Genomic DNA, 17385 nt, shown 5'->3' on the forward strand with positions numbered 1-17385 from the left:
GCAAAGTCCCCAGCAGCAATGGCACCATAAAAAAATCCTGACATATGTATTAGGACTTGCCGACGTTAAGAATGTCGTTTTTTTTTAACTGTATTTTGCTGTGGGTGATGGTGGGCTAATTTTAAAGGTATAGTAGGAGTCACAATCGGGGATTTCAAACCTATTTTTAAGGCTGCTCCTTTCTCATGTCCAGTTTGGGGTGGTACTGAAAGTTCACGTCTCATGTGGGAGTTGCATTTACAGTGCACTGTGTACTCTCTCTCTTGGTTTCCCAGCGTTACATCCTGCTTACTACTTACTAGCTGATGCCTAACACCCAATAGCTGGTTTTAACCCCTGCTCATTTTTGAAGTCTCAGGTAGACCCATGTATCCTTGACTATAAATTAATGGTTTTTGGTACAGACCTGGTTCACAAATACTTGGGACATACTACATTTACATATTTTATATCTTCTTTTAGACAATAACTCAAATCATGGCACGCTTTGATTCAGACAATTCTCTGTGCATTTATTGAGCCTTTGCAACTCCTGGTGAAGTTAATTGAAAATTGCTGATAGAGGTGATCGATGAAAGTAGAAGAGAAATACGTGACGAAAAGGATTTCAAGGAGTCATGGTTTTCCAGTTAGGTAAGCAATGTGTGTTTTTTTTTTTTTTAATTATTTTTTGTTCATCTATTTGATGTTTGGGGGAGGAGGGTACATCTGACGTCCTGTGTGAGTCGTTCTCCTTTTTCACACATACAGATGAATGCAACACAATGCCCACCTCATTTACAGCATCTCTTTCCTTCCTCTAGAGTAACTATAGATGGTCTACTGATTTCTCTTATGTTATTGGCGAAGCGCTATGGGTTGAACGCCCTCGGGGACCGTAGTCCAGGTCAGAGTATGTGTGCAGCTAGGACAGAGAATGGATTGCTATTGGCGAATCGCACTCTACCTCCTTAAAGTTAGGTATACAGTCTTTTAGAATGAAAGTAAAACAATATCATCAGGATATTCATCTGTAGGTGAATTTATTCCCATAAAGTCAGCGACACTTGTTTCGACCTTAGCCATCTTCAAGGCCTTGAAATTGAACACTTGGTATGGTGACCAGGTTTGGAAGTTGATTGTGAAAATATCTTGACACAATTTTCTGATAGTACTTGATGATTAAAGGGTTGAGTCCCGAGAGACCTGTCAATGGCATGGCGCGTTGTGCTAAAAGTCTTTAGTGGTGTTTGGACATCCTGGATTGGTTCCCTGAATCGAAATTTCCAAACTATCTTTTTTTATTATTTATTTATTTATTTATTTTTACACCTTAGATGCAATCCTGAAAATGTCCTCGGATTGGGGAACTATTTTAGGATGTCCAAGGTAGTGCACGATTCGCAAATACCAATCAGTTTTCTGTCCTATTCATTCATGGTCTTTATGCGTAAGACCTTGTGGAATTGGTGATGCAGCTCACCACTATTTATACATTATAGTGGTCATGGCGCACTATCAATGGTATGTACCCATACACATTGTTGTGTGCAGCTACACTGAGTTGTGGGTAGTTGCACGGGGAGGGAGGGAAAGCGCCAAGGAGAGCAAGAATAAGCAAAACTCCAAGGGGGGCGGATAGGGTCACGCTTAAGGGGAGTCACCCCAGTTTACCGCTCAGGCAAAATGTTTGTTGTATTGTTAGTCACATTATGAAGTTTCAACTTGCCTTTTTCATACCCGCAGCCAAGAAACAGTATTAAGACACAGGAAACATTTGATGAAATAATGAAAAGCTATAATTGAGGCATTAAAAAAAGGTAGAGGAGAAAAGGCAGCTACTGGTGGAATCTGGAAAAAGAAGATGCAGTAAAAAAACAAGAGAATTATATTGTATAAGCTGATGGGTGAAAACTGACTAATGTATTAATGGCTGTTCACAAAAGCTGGAAAACCTTTTTGGCAGGGATGGCTAGTGTTCTTCATTCCTTCCTCAGAACCTGCCTTTAACTTCACCTGGACAATTGATAGACACCGCATTAAATTGGCAGATGTCTGTGTAATGTTGCAGTTCCCAGAGATGTAGCTGTGCAACAGCTGCAAAATATTGGACTATAAAGTAACCTGTCAATTGTCTGCTACAAATGTTTTGTCTGACAGATCTAATTTGATAAGTTCAACTCTATCACCATGTCTTCCTAACAGTGTGTTCTTGTTACAGTATTGTTGGGACCATGAAGTGACACTACACGTTACCACACACCTGTGCAATCTTTTTGATTACGTTTTTTTTTAAAAAAACAATGGAATTGGAACATCCCCACAACCGAGTTTGCTTGCTACGTCAGCCACTGCTACTAATCTACAATGTAATTGTAGCTCACATGCTGCTCTGTGAAACTGAAGATGCAAGTGATCTTGTGTGTAGAAGTATTATAGTTGATCTGGTGAATTTGTAGGTTGGTGCCAACTTGTAAATGGTACATGTTTTTGTGCTATTGGATTTCTGTTGGGGGGGGGTCAGCTAATGTTTTCTTGGGTGTGGTGAATGGTCGAACTAATTGCTAGCGGCTCATAGTGATATTGGGTGAAGTGATCGACAGTCTTGTCATGCAGGTAGACCTTCTGTTTAGGTCACTGAAAGTTTTTATTTTAGTGCAGTGATTTGTAATTGTTTATTGGGTGTGATGCCATGTTAGCTAGAGGTGAGATATGAAATGAGGGAGTTTAGAGGTTGGTTCGTGACGTGGGGTGGCTTAGTAGTTTTGTATACTAAATCAGCAAACCTTAGTTAATGACATTTGAGTGCTCTAGCAATGATGGCAAGTAACGGCTGCAAATTCCATGTTTTCCAGTACACTATCCATAAGTCTAACCCTATAGTAATACCACCCATCTTACACACAATGAATCAAAACCCTTTTCCTAAATCGTTTGAAAGCAACATCCTCCTGAGGTTGTCTGCAATAATCGTTCACAATTTCAAACCCATCCTAAAGTTGTCACAGGGTCGTCCTGCAGTAATCCCCCCATCTATCCTGAAGTTGTCATGGGGATCATCCTGTAGTAATACAAGATCATCACTGGAAGTATCAGAACTCCTCTTGGGGTAGTTTCTGTGATGACTCTAGTCATCTCATTTGAATATTTCAGCCTATACACATACTTAAGGATGGTTTCGGATGATCTCCCTGAACTAGCCATGGTTGACTCTAGGATGGAGTCACCGGATGACTCCAGTATGATTCCAGGAAGATCTTCCTTTTTGACTTGGGAGGGCAGTGCTGGGTGATGACTAGTTACTCAAAAACAAAAGGAGAGACTGGGCCCTCCAGCCCTCTTCCTGTTTCAAGTACAGACCTTTCATTCAAGGAGCCTGTGGTTAAAGCCGGCTCCTTGAATGAAAGGACTGCCTGCTGTGTGCGAGCTGGGGCACACTGGTGTTGCACCTTTTGGTGCACCCAGCCCCTTCTTTTGTTTAAAAGGAGGGGATGGGTGCATCAAATGTAATAATGCCAGTGTGCCCCAACTCCAACTTTTACCAGCTGCCCCCCCCCCACTTTATCAAGGGGGGGGGCTCTCGTTAGGGGGCATGTCCTTAGGCAACACCCCCTAACTAAGCCCCCCCTCTATTTCCAATCCCACTTCAAGCATTGCTGGGGCACAGCGTGTTTTTATTTTAACTTCCCATGATACCTTTGCCTATTAAAGACTCAATCTGTGTTATCATTTTCTGTAATATCTCTGATGTTACTATTTATGCAAATAGGGGAGGACACACACATTTTGCCCTTGGGGCCCCTCAAACCCGAAGTTCGGTCCTGGACGCAGCAGCTGCTCTGGGAAAAACTGTGTGAATGCCTAAACTGTAGCACCAGTAAGAATTGCCAAACAGATCTCGCCTGTCCCCTTTCCGCATCAAATCAAGCGACGTTAAGTGTAAACCTTTCTCTTTGCTCTCTTTCCGCATGCTGTTTCCTTCGGATTGTTTTTCAATAGCGCACACTCATCCTTACCCAACATGCCTTCAGCAGACAAGATGGCCCCCCCATCAGGCACCTGCAAGGAGGTCCGTGTCAGCTGTGATTGTTCATTTTCCCCCCTTTAACTCCTACTTGAACCCCTTTACTATGGATCAGTGTGCAATAGTTAACGGAGGTAAGCGGTGAGCCCCGCGGGGGCACCGCCGGAGATATGGAGCGCTGTGTATTTGCAAGAACGCAGCACCGGAGTACATTGGTCACCTGGAATACATATAACCTGTCAAATCCCCACTGCTCTGAGTAAATTTAAATCATAGTACATTCAAATGTAGCTGTTGGTGAATGTTTTTGTCACAGGGTGGTGGGGAAGGGGGGGGGAAATATTGGCCTCTAAAGAGAAAAAGCTAGCAAGTGCAGCGAGGGATCTTCAGCCAACCAAGATGCCCCATATTATTTTTAAACATTCGGTTTAAGTGATTAATTATACAGCACACATGTGAAAAATGGTGTAAAAAAATGCAATTGAAAAAGGATTGCGTAGTAAAACGTATTGGAAAAATTTGATAGATGCTAGGTCACCAATAGTACAGAGGCACCTTTTTCACCGCATTTTCATGATGCTTTTGCTCACAATGTATGCTAGTATTGTGTGTTAAAAAACCGCCTTTGAATATATGGTAATACTGACCATGTAAAACACATTCGTTATCTGTCCTCAGTAAGGCCGGTATTTGCCACTCTAAGAACACTTTTAGACTGTGTGGAAGTATACTGCAGTTGTAGAGGTACAAAACAAAGATTCACAAGAGAGTAAGCGTTTTTGCATACAATGAAGCACTAGAGACAGCGAAGGCAGACAGAAGGGCAAAGTGTTACAAATGACTGTCTGTCAATTCTCAATAATTTGTGATTTTGCTGACTCCCCATCCTTTCCTGTAGGAGTAGCAGGCTGCTAGGCACATGTTTGATTTAGCGACTATCCCATGTGTTTCCCTGAGGGCAGAGGAGGTAGGATCCTGTTGTAACCTAGTGCCTATGTGTTGTGGTTTGATTGATCTGTGTGATGTCTGTGTGAATGCAGGGCCACATGGAATGCTGAACTGGAACCTGGAGTGTGGGAGGATTGGGAGTTCCAGAGAGTGATGGTTGGGACTTGGAGCTTGGCAGGGAACCAAGACAGATGCTTGTGACCTTATCTCATACCTACAATCGGTATCTATGTAACCAAGTAATAAAGCATCTTCTGTTTGTACTTACCTGGGTCAGCCTGGTTCCTGCTCCGTGTCATCACTGATCCAGGCACATCTTGCAGGAGGCAAGATGCAACAGATCCCATAGGTCCATTACTCTCCACGGGATGTGGTATCACCAGGGCTTTAAATGCAGTAAGAAATCGAGGAGGGGGGGGGGTCCCCTCATGGGGGCGTGGCCTTAAAAACGTACACAAACCATAGTAAGTTATGCAAACATTTTATGTATTTCTATGCGTACCTTACTATGGTTTGTGTAGTATGCAAGCCATCTTTTATAAACATAGAAACATATTTCAATGTTTATAAAAGATGGCTTGCATGATACACAAATCATAGTAAGGTATGCACACAAATATATAGCATTTATATATTTGTGTGTGTACCTTATGGTTTGTGTCCAAGCCATCTTTGTTAAACATTTCTGTTTATAAAAGATGGCTTGAAAAGTGCACAATTCAATCCATCTTTTATAAAGCTTTCCCGACGGACAAAGCATGAGGCGTCTTTGTCCGTCGACAATGCTTTATGAAAGGTGGCTTGAATTGGACACTTTTCAAGCCATCTTTTATAAACCTCGAAATATGTTGGAGTCCCCAGGTTCACCGAGGGTTAAAGACGCCTCAGCGACCTGGGGAAACAAAGGCACAGTAACTTCCACTGGTGACCCCTCGCGTGATGGGTCACCAAAGGTTGTTACAGTGACTGACAGAAGTGCCAGGCTGGCTGACATAATGGCTTGCGCATCCCGTTGCAGCCGCGACGGGAGATAATGCATCCCGCTAATTTTGTGGTGGGCCCCGGCTCAACCCCACTTTTGGGAGACTGCCGGGGATTAAAGCATCAACTCACTACAGGTCTCTGAATACCCGTGGGACAGCTCATGGTGACTGACTGCCTAGAAGTAAACCCACACCCTCTGGGCGTTCTGGAAGAATCAACTACGAGACATCACAAGCTCACTCTAAAATTGATGAGGGGGTGGGGGGGAGTACAAGCAAAATGGCTAGTTTATGGTGCTCCCTGAGCACCACTGGAATAGATTGCGTTCAGGATCGAGAACTCATGATATTCACATACTTCACTTGATTATAACAACGTTTAACTGAACAGAACATGTAAAACGATAATCACCTACAGAGACTCAACAGCAGTTCAGGAGAGACATCCGGACTGGTGAAGCCGGAGGGACGTGGAAGCATGCGGTCTCCTATTCCAAATCGCACACAATCTGGAGATGGAGCTGCTGCAGCACGACTATTTAGTCCCTCCAAGACCCTCATTAGGGATAATCGGACTCATGATTTATGTGACCATGCAGACAGGGCCATGGGGGATAATCAATCCCATCCCCGTTTCAAACAAGAAAGGTAAATAACCTATGGGAACGGAAGGAGGACACCCTGTCCCGTTTTGGAGGATAACATGGGCTGGAAAAACCTAGTGGAAGAGAGGTATCATGGGTGCGCTTTGGCAGGCTAAAGTGCCATGGATGATTGTATACTTTCAACCTTACTCCTACAAACGGATCCGAATACAACTGCTGAGGAGAACGGGCCAGTGGAAAGGTGAAAGTGGATTAGCATGACTCTGGAAAGAAACAAAGGGGATTTCTCACAAGCATGCCTCCCTGTGCTCCTCTTCTCCTAGCCACCCCGTATCACTGTATCCTACATTAGAAAGGTGATGTGATGACCTGGGATAACCCGCCTGATGTCCGTGCATACACCTGGTGTGATGGGCGCTGTCCAAAGAAAACATTAGTACAGAGAGACCTACCCGAAGGCGATGAGGACAGAAGCTAATGGAGCACCAAGAAGAATATCCAGAACACAAGTACCTGCAGAAAGTAGGATATCCAGCAGTCAGAATAGATCCAAGGTAATCCAAGCCAACAGGGATTATCCAAATGTTGTTGTCCTGAAAACATAACCAGGAAAAACAGATATTGCGCCAAAACCAGACAAGGCAGTACCAACAGCAGTAATCCAGTCAACAAGTGCTGGGTCAGTTCCAGAAGTAGTTAAAGAAGATGCCAAAACCAGACAGGGCGATACTACAAGCAGTCCAGCGGAAAACCGAGCCACATGGCCAGAATACCTGTCATGATGCCCGCTCCCGGGGTGCCGGTTCAAACCCTGCGTCCCCGAAAGCGGACATCCAGTCCCCAAGGAAGGACCCAGCAACACCATATAGGGGCCCTTTGGACAGTGTCCTGGCGCGTTTGGCGCCAGGCTCATAAAAGACATCAGTCCTGGCGCCATAGGCGCCAGGCTCATTATGAGAGTGCTTGAGTGCACTTACCTGATGCAGACCATGCTGCAGGATCCCGGCCTCCTTGAGGCCTGAAAGGAACTACTTTACCTGTGGGACTAATTTACCATCCGGGCGTGGTCGGGGAAGGATACATACCTGATTGGAGGAAGGATACATACTTGGAACTTCTTCCAAGGCTATTTAAACCCCACCCGAACAGCCACACGTGCTTCGCGTTGTTCTGCATCTAGCAGCTGGACGCTCACCGTGTCTGCTCCTGCATCCTGACTTCTGCCACGCCTGCCAGCATCCTGGATCACCTGCAAAGGAAGAGAAGAAGAGAACAGAAGAAGGAAAAGTCCTTACCTGCTAAATCCGCATCCCGGAGACATCTCGCGGACAATCCTGAAAAGGAAGACTTATTTAAAAGCACATCGCGTCGATCGCTGCAGCGCCGCATTCCACTCACCTTTTATAGGACGCCTCCATGTTCAGCAGCGATCATCCGGATTCGCAGTCACGCCCCAGCGCCTAGGGAGAAAAAGACCAGAACAAAAGGTGAGCGAGAGAAGGGAATAAGGAAAGCTAAATCTCCATGTTAAGACTTACCAGTTGTTTCATTCCCTCTTCATTTCGGGTCCGCGCAGCATCCTGGCCTTTCCGGACCCCGGCCCCTAAGGGGAAAAAAAGAAAAAAAGAGACATCAGCGTTAATGAGCGAATGAAAGACATTACCAAAACGCTCATTAAAGACTTACCTGATTTCTACAAGGATTTCCCTTTCATCTCGGGTCGGTGCCTTTTCCCCGGCATTCTGTACCCCGGCCCCTATGGGGAAAAAGACACTAGCATTAGCGCATTAATGCATGGACACAAGGGGAATCTCATCAAAAAACTTGCCTGGAAGCCAAGCAAGTTTGGTTCTCGCCAATCCGAAAATCCAGTGAAGTAACTGGATACCAACGCGCCCCTGCATCAGAAGCAGGATGGAGAGCTCGTCCTTCCAGACCCTAAGGTGAGACGCTATGGGGAATCACAGAAGGGTTTCGAGGAGGGTGAGAGGGGAAAGTGGGAGGCTGATTGCATTACCCCGCAGACAGTTAATCCCCTATTTTTGCCTACAGAAGGGTACCTCTGCGAGCCAGACAGTCAAGATTTGGGGGGCCCGGTCCAGTCCGTCTTCCAAACCCTGCACATCACCTTAGAAGATGTCACGGCAGCGCAAACCAGGCCAGCGCCTCCGTGGGAGTCAGGTGAGCGTTACAATACCAGAAGCGAGGTCAAAAGCGGGCTGCTTGCATACAGTAAAATGCCCGTTGAGGAGCGGCCTCAATAGAGGTTTATTTCCATGTTGTCGGCTCTCTCGAAGTTCCCGCTGCTGGATTGATTTAGAGTCTCCCAACACGGTGACACTGCAGGCTCCTGGGATGCCGGGAGTTGTGGCCTTTGTTCCGCGCCACAGCTGCCTACAGACACGCTGGTGCCAATGCGTGGAGAACGGTGAGCCACGCTGTATCGTGGCAAGAGGCTCCTAAGGGATACAGACATGTATGTCCAATCTCCTTTGTGCCAAGGAGAGTGTTATTTTAGTGTAATTATTCCTCCAGTTGTGTACCCCCAACTTTTTGCTGATGTTTAACACCATAGTCTGACTTTACCAGAGGGGCCCAGCCTTCTGCTGCACTCCTCTGGGCTTTTCGGTCACTTCTTATGGGGAAACTGACATGCCCTTTAAGACAGTCAGTACTGGGAGACTTTGTTTCCCTTAGTCCTTTCAAATGTTGCAACTTTTCTGCAACATGTAACAAGTGTACAATGTACCTTCCAGTATAGTACACATGGGTCTATTAGTCATTTCCAAAGTCCCTAGATACACTCGAAGGATTTTTTAGGTGAAGTGCAGATGTGCCTTGGACAGGGCTGGTGGCAGCTTATCATTTCGTATATTTTTAACCCTTTCTTGCCAGGTAAACCGCGATTACCACATTTGGCACAAATAGTAGGCCTGGCTCCAAAATGGCCATGCCATGGGGTTATTTGTCCTGTCCTTTGGCCATCTTGCCCCTTCCCCAGGTCGAGCCGACCCGGGTCAGTCCTTATTTGGGCATGCATGTGTGTGTGTGTGTGTGTGTGTGTGTGTGTGTGTGTGTGTGTGTGTGTGTGTGTGTGTGTGTGTGTGTGTGTGTGTGTGTGTGTGTGTGTGTGTGTGTGTGTGTGTGTGTGTGTGTGTGTGTGTGTGTGTGTGTGTGTGTGTGTGTGTGTGTGTGTGTGTGTGTGTGTGTGTGTGTGTGTGTGTGTGTGCGTGTGCCCGTGCCCGTGTCCGTGTCCGTGTCCGTGTGGGCTGGAATGTCTGGTTCCAATATACATCCTGGGTGCCACAGAGTCTGGAGTGCTGTGAATGCCTGGGACCACCATGGTCCGTGATTGGTCCACGTATGGGATGCCTATATGTGAGCAGATCTCCCATTGGGTCCTCTTTGTTTTGACGCGAAGGAGATTCTGGATAAGAGAAGGCCCCAAACACCCATACCATGCCGATCTCTGGAGTTCTCACTGAACGAAGGATAGGATCCAAGTATCCTGAAACTAAGAAGCCGAGTAGAGGAACCGCTGGTGACTCGCTGATAGGTTTGACACCCTGAGCCCGCTGTCGACCCGTGGGACCCCTCTGCATCTGGTTGTCCTAGAAGGTCTGCGAAGACGCTTCGACCCATTGGAATAGTGGGACCAACTATTCTCGGCACCTTCATCAAAACCTGCAAGTAAGCCTTCTCGGAAGTGTCCCTGGGCCAACTAGTGGGCTGAGCAGCTTACGCAGACTCTTTCCCCTGATGCCGCCGTTTCGAGGAGGCCCTCAACTTGGTGTATCGATAGCTCTGTGTTCACGCACCCTCACACCGAATTTCGTACACTTGGCGTTCCCAGGTCTGAAGTGAGACGAGTGCGCCAGAACCGGAGTATACGCGGTTACCGTGTCACCAAGCCGCGAGGACCAACTTTGCAGGTGCGCTGCATTTGTGCCCCTCTTGCCCCTGAAGCCTGCTGCAGTGAAACTGACCTGATCCATCCTCCAGGAGCTGAGAAATCGCCACTGTCCCGTTTGGGAATCCTCACTGTATCTTCGCCACTGAAAGCCGAACAGCCGTCAAATTGCCGCACTTGAATTTGCAACTGAAGTGGACTCGACTGCCGAAGTTTTGTCCGGAGTGCGACGGGGGTCGGTGAGTAATCACAACCCTAACCGGTGGCCCCTAGCACCTCCATCCATTTTTATGCACAAGTGGCCCCTCGGGGCCCCACTCCTTTCCACTGCTAGTGCAAACTAGCGAACTATTCCCAACTCTTGGAATCGACTCTGCCATAAAGTGGACACCCTCCTCGAATAGAGGGAACCTATTCTTCATCGCCTCACCCACCTTCCTGAGTTGCTACAGACCCTTGAAGAGACCCCGTTTTGCCCATTTGAACTACTGCGTGCACCGGCATTGCATGTACATTTGAGCATTAGACTCCACTTTTCTTAGGGATTGGACTGCATCTTAGTTAGGAGTGTGTTGGATGCAGAAGGGACTAAAGACTAATTGCACTGCCTGTTTACTTCCCCTTTTAGGTTGTGGACCCATTTCTGGTCTTCATGGTCTTGTATATATGTATTTATATAGGATTGTGTTGGCTTAATAGTATTACTGTGATTTGATTTGTGTGTTGAAACTCAAAGGCCTTGAAATAAATGTATTTGTATTTTTTATATAACTAGACCTGAATGGGAGTGATTTGTAAGTGTCCTTTACTCTGTGTGCTAATTGAGGTTTTTCAGTCACCCCCACCCCTCCTGAGACCTAGTCCTGACAGCCGTCAAGCTACCTTGATTGGTCTGGCTTGTCCAGAAGGTTACCCTGTTCCAGGAAACTAGTCTGGCCTCCTGAACCTCTGCCCACCAGGTCAGAGTTCATAAATCCATCTTAAGAGTGAGCAATCCTGTCTTAAAGATGCTTCAGTTTGGGAAACTACCACACAGTCGCTGTCCACTCACACAAGCTCTCCCCAAGTGATTTGAACTATACGGTTACTGAAAAGGAACTGTTGGCTATTAATGACACCTTCATAGTCTGGATACATCACCTCCTGTGCCAAGCACCAAATCCTTGTGTACACACGGTGAAGGCATCATGAAGGAGGACACGGACAACAGATTCCAAATTCAAAAGAACCAATTTCATTAACATAAATGTCAGGATGGAAAAGGCCTAAGTTCCCCTATGCTTATTTCCCTACCTAAATAAAATTAAGCAAAGTCTGAGTCAAAGAGTTCAATTTAGGATTCTGTCTGTGTCCAAACCCTATACTTGCCCTCACAACTATATCTGTACAATGTGTAGTGATGTCGGCAACCAAAAGAAAACAGTTTTTAACACAAAGTTCTGCGCTTCTTTCAGCTTGCAGCTTCCTTTCAGCTCCCTTCCCCAAGAATAAAACAGTTCCACAAAGAAAAGTATCAAAATTCCCTTTCTTAGATTTAGGATACAGTAGTCTTATTCAGGTCTCGGGGTTTTCTTCCCCAAGTCAGAACTCTTGGTTCCCTTCCCCAATTTCAAAGTCACACAGTTCAAATAACCTTGAAATGAAATGCCCCTGGTCAGAACTCGGGGTTCCCTTCCCCAAATTGATATTGATATTTTATTTCTATCGCGCTCATACATAAGTGTTTCAGAGCACGAGTTCCAAATTACAGTTAAAAAAAAACACCTTGTCTCCACAGTTCAGTTATTGTTGTTTTTATATGTGTTCAGATAATTTTCAACTTTTCATACAGGTTGAAAATGTCACTGTAAATCGGGCTTCAGGATCTTTTGTTTGCATGTTCTTTAGTCACTTTAGATTTCAACATAATGTGGTTTGTTTAGAGTTATGTTCATTTTAGCACTTCAACATATAATGGTTTGCATGGATTTAAAGTTTCTTTCCCCTTTTGAGTTCCAAAGGTTTTAATTCTGTTGCTAGCAAGGTTTTAATTCAGTTTGATAATTATTCGCCTTCCTTATGGTTCATTTTGACTTCACCTGTAGTTCGATATTTGTTAGTTTCACTTTAATTGAATGGCTCAATGTTCGGAGACCTTCGAAAACGTGTTTCTTGATACACGCGACCACTCCGATACAAAGTATTCCCATCTGTTTGATAACTGATAATGAAAGGATCAGAAACATTTGACAACGTGCAAATCCGAAGGACGTGACCACTCCAATACAAAGTATTCAGTAAATCATGAAGTTCACACACAACTCACACTGTCTCATATTCAGCGGAAACTCACTGGTCGCTGCTTTTAGTGTCAGGGCTCCAGTCCCTGCTCTTCAGACAGTCCTGTGGTGGGCCTCCAGCACAGGGGAACAAGCACTTCGAGCTGAAAGGAAAGGGGCCGACTTCTCTCACAGATCCCTTCACCTTTTTTAATCTGCTCCAGGGAGTGCCAACTCCCATGCCAAGCTGTATGTATGGTTCTCTGCTGCATGCACCGGCCTCCTGATCCTTCTCCTGTCGCTCCCCTCTGCCACCGACCTCGGCTACATGTATATACCTGCAAACCCAGGTGCAGGTGTGGATGACCAATCAGCCTTGCCGGACGACAATTAAAGGGACATGCCTGACTTTCACTACTTTTAGCAGGCATCTTCCTCGTCCCAGTACTAGAGTGATAAAAAGAAAAGTCTTCATTGCTCTTAGTTGCCTCTTCTTCGTCCCAGTACTGTCAAGGGTCGATTGTGGAGAAATGAGGGGAGCTGGTTTATAACAGCCCATGAAGGTTGGGGAAGGGTTGGGTTGACTGTCAATAGGGAAGGGGATACCATGTCTTGCCCAAGGGCACCCCACACCCAGTCCCCAAAGACCCTCCACCTGGGTGATCCTCGCTTCTACGCCCCCATGGTCGGGATCCAATAGTGATGGCCTTTCCCTGGCCACCTGCACAGAGGATCCAAGAGGTTGTTTAGGAGTGAGAATACCCTCAGGATTCTCATAAAAGACAACCATAATGTACAGGATTTGGCTGCCCTGAGATGTTCTTAACAGTCGCCAAGTGCAGTGGCATCTGTTCTTTGCATCCTCAACTTTGGCATATTATTTGGTGCCTGGTAGACAAGTGGAAAACCACCTTCTGCACTTGTTGTGGCCTACACAAATATTTAGTCATACTCTTTGGGCTGTGTAATGCTCCTTCAGCTTGGTTTATGGATGACATTTTTCATAACATTCTCAATATATCATACTCTTTTGGAGGACATTCTATTCTGTTCCCCCTTCTTACCCGTTGTGTCCATGGAGTAGTAAGGAAGTTGCTAGAGTATTCGCTCTAATCTAAAGCAGAGAAATGCCTTTTCCATCTACCTAAAGTAGAATTTCTGGGTTTCAAGCTGTCGTCTGATGGGATACATATGAGCGCTTTCAGTGTCCAAGCATATCACAGCAAAGCGAATGCACTGTCGCACACCTCTGGTGGTGAATCAATGCCTCAATAACACAAAAGCGTTCTGAAACCAGAACAAGTTGATTGTATTAGTACACTGTCACCTATGCTGACCAGCTAGCTTTTTGACGATTTAGCCAAATGTAATGGTGACTGCCGAGAGATTATCGTTCTTACATGGTCGATTGTACTTACCCTTACCTTCAATGCAAGAACAGGCCCTACAATGGTCACATGATTCCAAAACTTGCTGGCCACCTGACGTAACAAAAAATAAATTAAGGTGCTGGTGGCCTTTGTGACAAATCCTGAGATGACGTTACTCCTTCCCATGAGGTCAGGGAGGTGAGGCTGTTACCCGTTAGTCCCCCTGGGGCTGGTACTCAGTGGGAGGATCTCATGGGGCGAGACTTCCCCTCTGGGGACCAGGAAGAACATCTCTGGAGAATGCGTTATGACCCCCCCCCCTCTCAATGACCCCTCCGGAACCCTACACCTATTGTACACCCCAATTCCATACCCAGTCACCCCCTTGTACATGTGTAGGAGTATCCGGTAATATTATCCCCACCAATAATATCTCCATATATATGGTCATTTGGAATGGCCATAGGCGATATTATTAGTGGGGATCATTTTTGGGGTAAATGGGAGCGGGGGATGCAGGGGTGTCCCCCTTCCCTTTAAAATAATTTGGGGGTGTCCCCTGCTGGTTAAATGGGTTAATATTGCCGCAAAGATATGGCACCATTCTTGTATGGCGACATTTTTGCAGGTATATTAAAGCATGGAACCATGTAGGGCTAGTGACCTTACAACTACTGGGATGAAGAGTACAGGCTACCCATTGGAGGCTGGTAGTACTAGGAGTGGGGCAAGGAGGAGGTGTGGGACCATGAAGAATGCAGCAAGAACCAAGGGTGAGTATTCTTGTGGTTTCCAAACAACTATTGACATAAACACCAAAGAAGGACTGCAGAAATGGTCAAACCGGTTCCTGGGCAGTAAGCGTCAGACGTAGGAGATTTAAACTAGTAGGAGCCAGGCAACCAGAGACGCGAGCAAGGGACAGGAGGCATTCCCTGGAGCTACACGACTGGCATGCTCAGGCAAACCAGAGTGACGTAGTGGCAGGACCTCCAAGGGGCAGTGTACCGTGCGGTCCTTAAACCATTATGAGACTGCAGGAAGATCCACCACCATGCATGAAGGTCCCAGTAGGTAATGGCAAGCACAGGTGGTTTGGCAGGGACAGTGGGACACTGCCCAATTCTCTTGCTTGACCCCAAGGCACTGGGTGGTCTAAAGAAAGGCCCCACAGGTTCTGGGATCCACAAAAGAGAAAGGGGGAGGCATCAGAGAGACTCTTCTTCGGCACAATGGCCCAAAACGTGTTAACAACTGAAATAAGTATACTTCTAAAAAAAAATGTTCTCCGAGACGGAAGCCCTTGGTTCCAGATGGTGGATCCCTTACCATGGATTTGGAATTCTAAGACGAAAGGTCACTTGTGTAAACAGTTTCTTGATATCTTGTTTTAGACTTGCAGGATTCTTGTTTAGGCAACCACGTCTTTAACAGTCTTCTTTAATGCAACTTTCTCTGTGGTCTGGATAGCAGTGTCTTTCTTTAACCTCAAACTTTCCAGGGTTGAATAAATAAACACCAATCTTTCCTTTACTATTTCTTGGTGCTTGCAAATGGCCAGATGTACACTCCTGGCAAGTTCCTTTATACAATGCCAACTGCCTTGTGTACTTTCCTGCCAGGACTCCCCCTACAGAGCTAACTGCCTGGTGTACTCGCCTTCCATGACTTTGATATTTATTTCAATTGCTGGCTGTCTTGCTTGTCAGAATTTCTCATATTTATTTCATTCGCCTGGTGTCTTTGGTTTACCAAGAATTTCCCATATACTTCACTTGCCTGGTATCTTGCTTTATTAGGACTTCTCATTTGATTCTGATTGTATCATAAATATTGCAGGTATGGCCCTTGGGTTGAGATATATATAATACTCGTGGTAAGGTTTCTTTAAGTGTGGCCACACATTTACATTTCAGATATTCCGTTTTTTAGGGTTGGCCTTTCTGCCTTTTGATATTCAAGTAAGCCTTTTGTTGAATTAACAAAATTAAAATGTTCTAAATGATGTTGGAGCAGTCGCTGGAATGCCCCGGAGTCCCCACTAGCGTTGGGTAGACTCATCAGCTTTCTACAGCGTCTCTGGTCAGCTACTGCAGCGTTCTGCTGTCACCAGCTTTCCAATCTGGAGGCTCTAGACGTTCTTCCGGTCTCCCTCCTGGATCTGCGATTGTACGTCTGCTTCCCTTCTGGATCTTAAATGGAGAACACCAGCTTTTTGACTCGCCGAGGACCTTCCTCGTGGCTCCCAGCATCGCCACACCCCTTAAGTCTCTGCTTCAGTGTCTCTCCCATGGCAGCCTCGTCTGCTCTGCCACGCCGGTATGTACTGTTTGTGAGCTCTTGAACAGGGACCAATGTCTTCTCCTTCACTAACTCCCTGAATAGTGTGCTTGTTGGGTGTTAAATTTCTTGTGCACAGGTGCTTTAGAAAAACACCTCTACTGCTCATTGTGGTTCTAGTTCTTGGTACATGATTTCAAACTCCCTCATTTTCCTCGTCTCAGTACTTGGAGAATTCTGGGAGTTGAGGTTCCTAGATGTTAAACACATGGTATTTGAATAGTTCTGTTTACTGGTTTTTTTAATAAGGAACCTTAGAAGAAAAAGCTATTATGTGCGAGTTAGTGTCATGGTTGAGTTTTTGGCCATAAAAATAAGAGTTCACTTCTCGGACCAGTAGGATACGTATCTGATAGTATGACTTGAGGGTCTGGGACATCACAGGGTCTTCCTCATGGAAAAGAGGGAGATGCCGCATCTCGTCCAGTGAAGTCATGGCATCTCCCTGGTAGCGTTCTCCTCTCATGTGATGATCCCCCATGAAACCACCCCCAGAATCAGGCTCTGGTGTAGCGGTTGCCTTCCCCTGGCCACATGGGAGGAGGTCACCGCTAGGGAATCTGTGATGACTCTATTGGATTCATCACAAGTCTGGGGACCGAAGTGTAAAGAAATGAGCATCAAAGGGAATCTCCCTCGGCACAGTGGGAGCGAGAAACCCATTAGCCACCAGAGAGTGGTCTGGGACCCAAAGTTCAAAGAAGAAAGCATCCAGCACAGTAGTATTGAGGAAATCATTACAGAGAAACATGGATTTCTATAATGTATTGTTGTAGGTGGCGTCCCATTGCAAGAAATACATTAACAAGAATTGTGCTGAAGAGTTGTCTGTTTCAGCATACTCCTGAAATAATAACAAAAAAAGAAAGGGAATAAAAAGGGCTAACGGGTTGGGAATCTCTGGTTGGATTAGTGGAAACTAGAAATACGATCTAATTGAAAAGAAATCAAGCAAATAATTGGTTGGT

At 45.7% G+C, this 17385-nt stretch overlaps 1 protein-coding gene across 2 annotated transcripts in view; it reads left to right on the plus strand.

Annotated features, from left to right (window-relative positions):
- The window catches only part of MRPL1 (mitochondrial ribosomal protein L1), a 658446-nt gene that overhangs the window by 23264 nt on the left and 617797 nt on the right, over positions 1 to 17385 (plus strand). For both annotated transcript variants that reach the window (XM_069626339.1, XM_069626340.1), the window contains exon 2: positions 463 to 633. In XM_069626339.1, the coding sequence (XP_069482440.1) occupies positions 618 to 633 (16 nt within the window). In that variant the 5' untranslated portion in view covers positions 463 to 617. The remainder of the gene's footprint in view (positions 1 to 462; positions 634 to 17385) is intronic.

Source organism: Ambystoma mexicanum, chromosome 6p, assembly GCF_040938575.1.
Source record: "Ambystoma mexicanum isolate Mex_15411 chromosome 6p, UKY_AmexF1_1, whole genome shotgun sequence".
Classification (NCBI taxonomy): Eukaryota; Metazoa; Chordata; class Amphibia; order Caudata; family Ambystomatidae; genus Ambystoma; species Ambystoma mexicanum.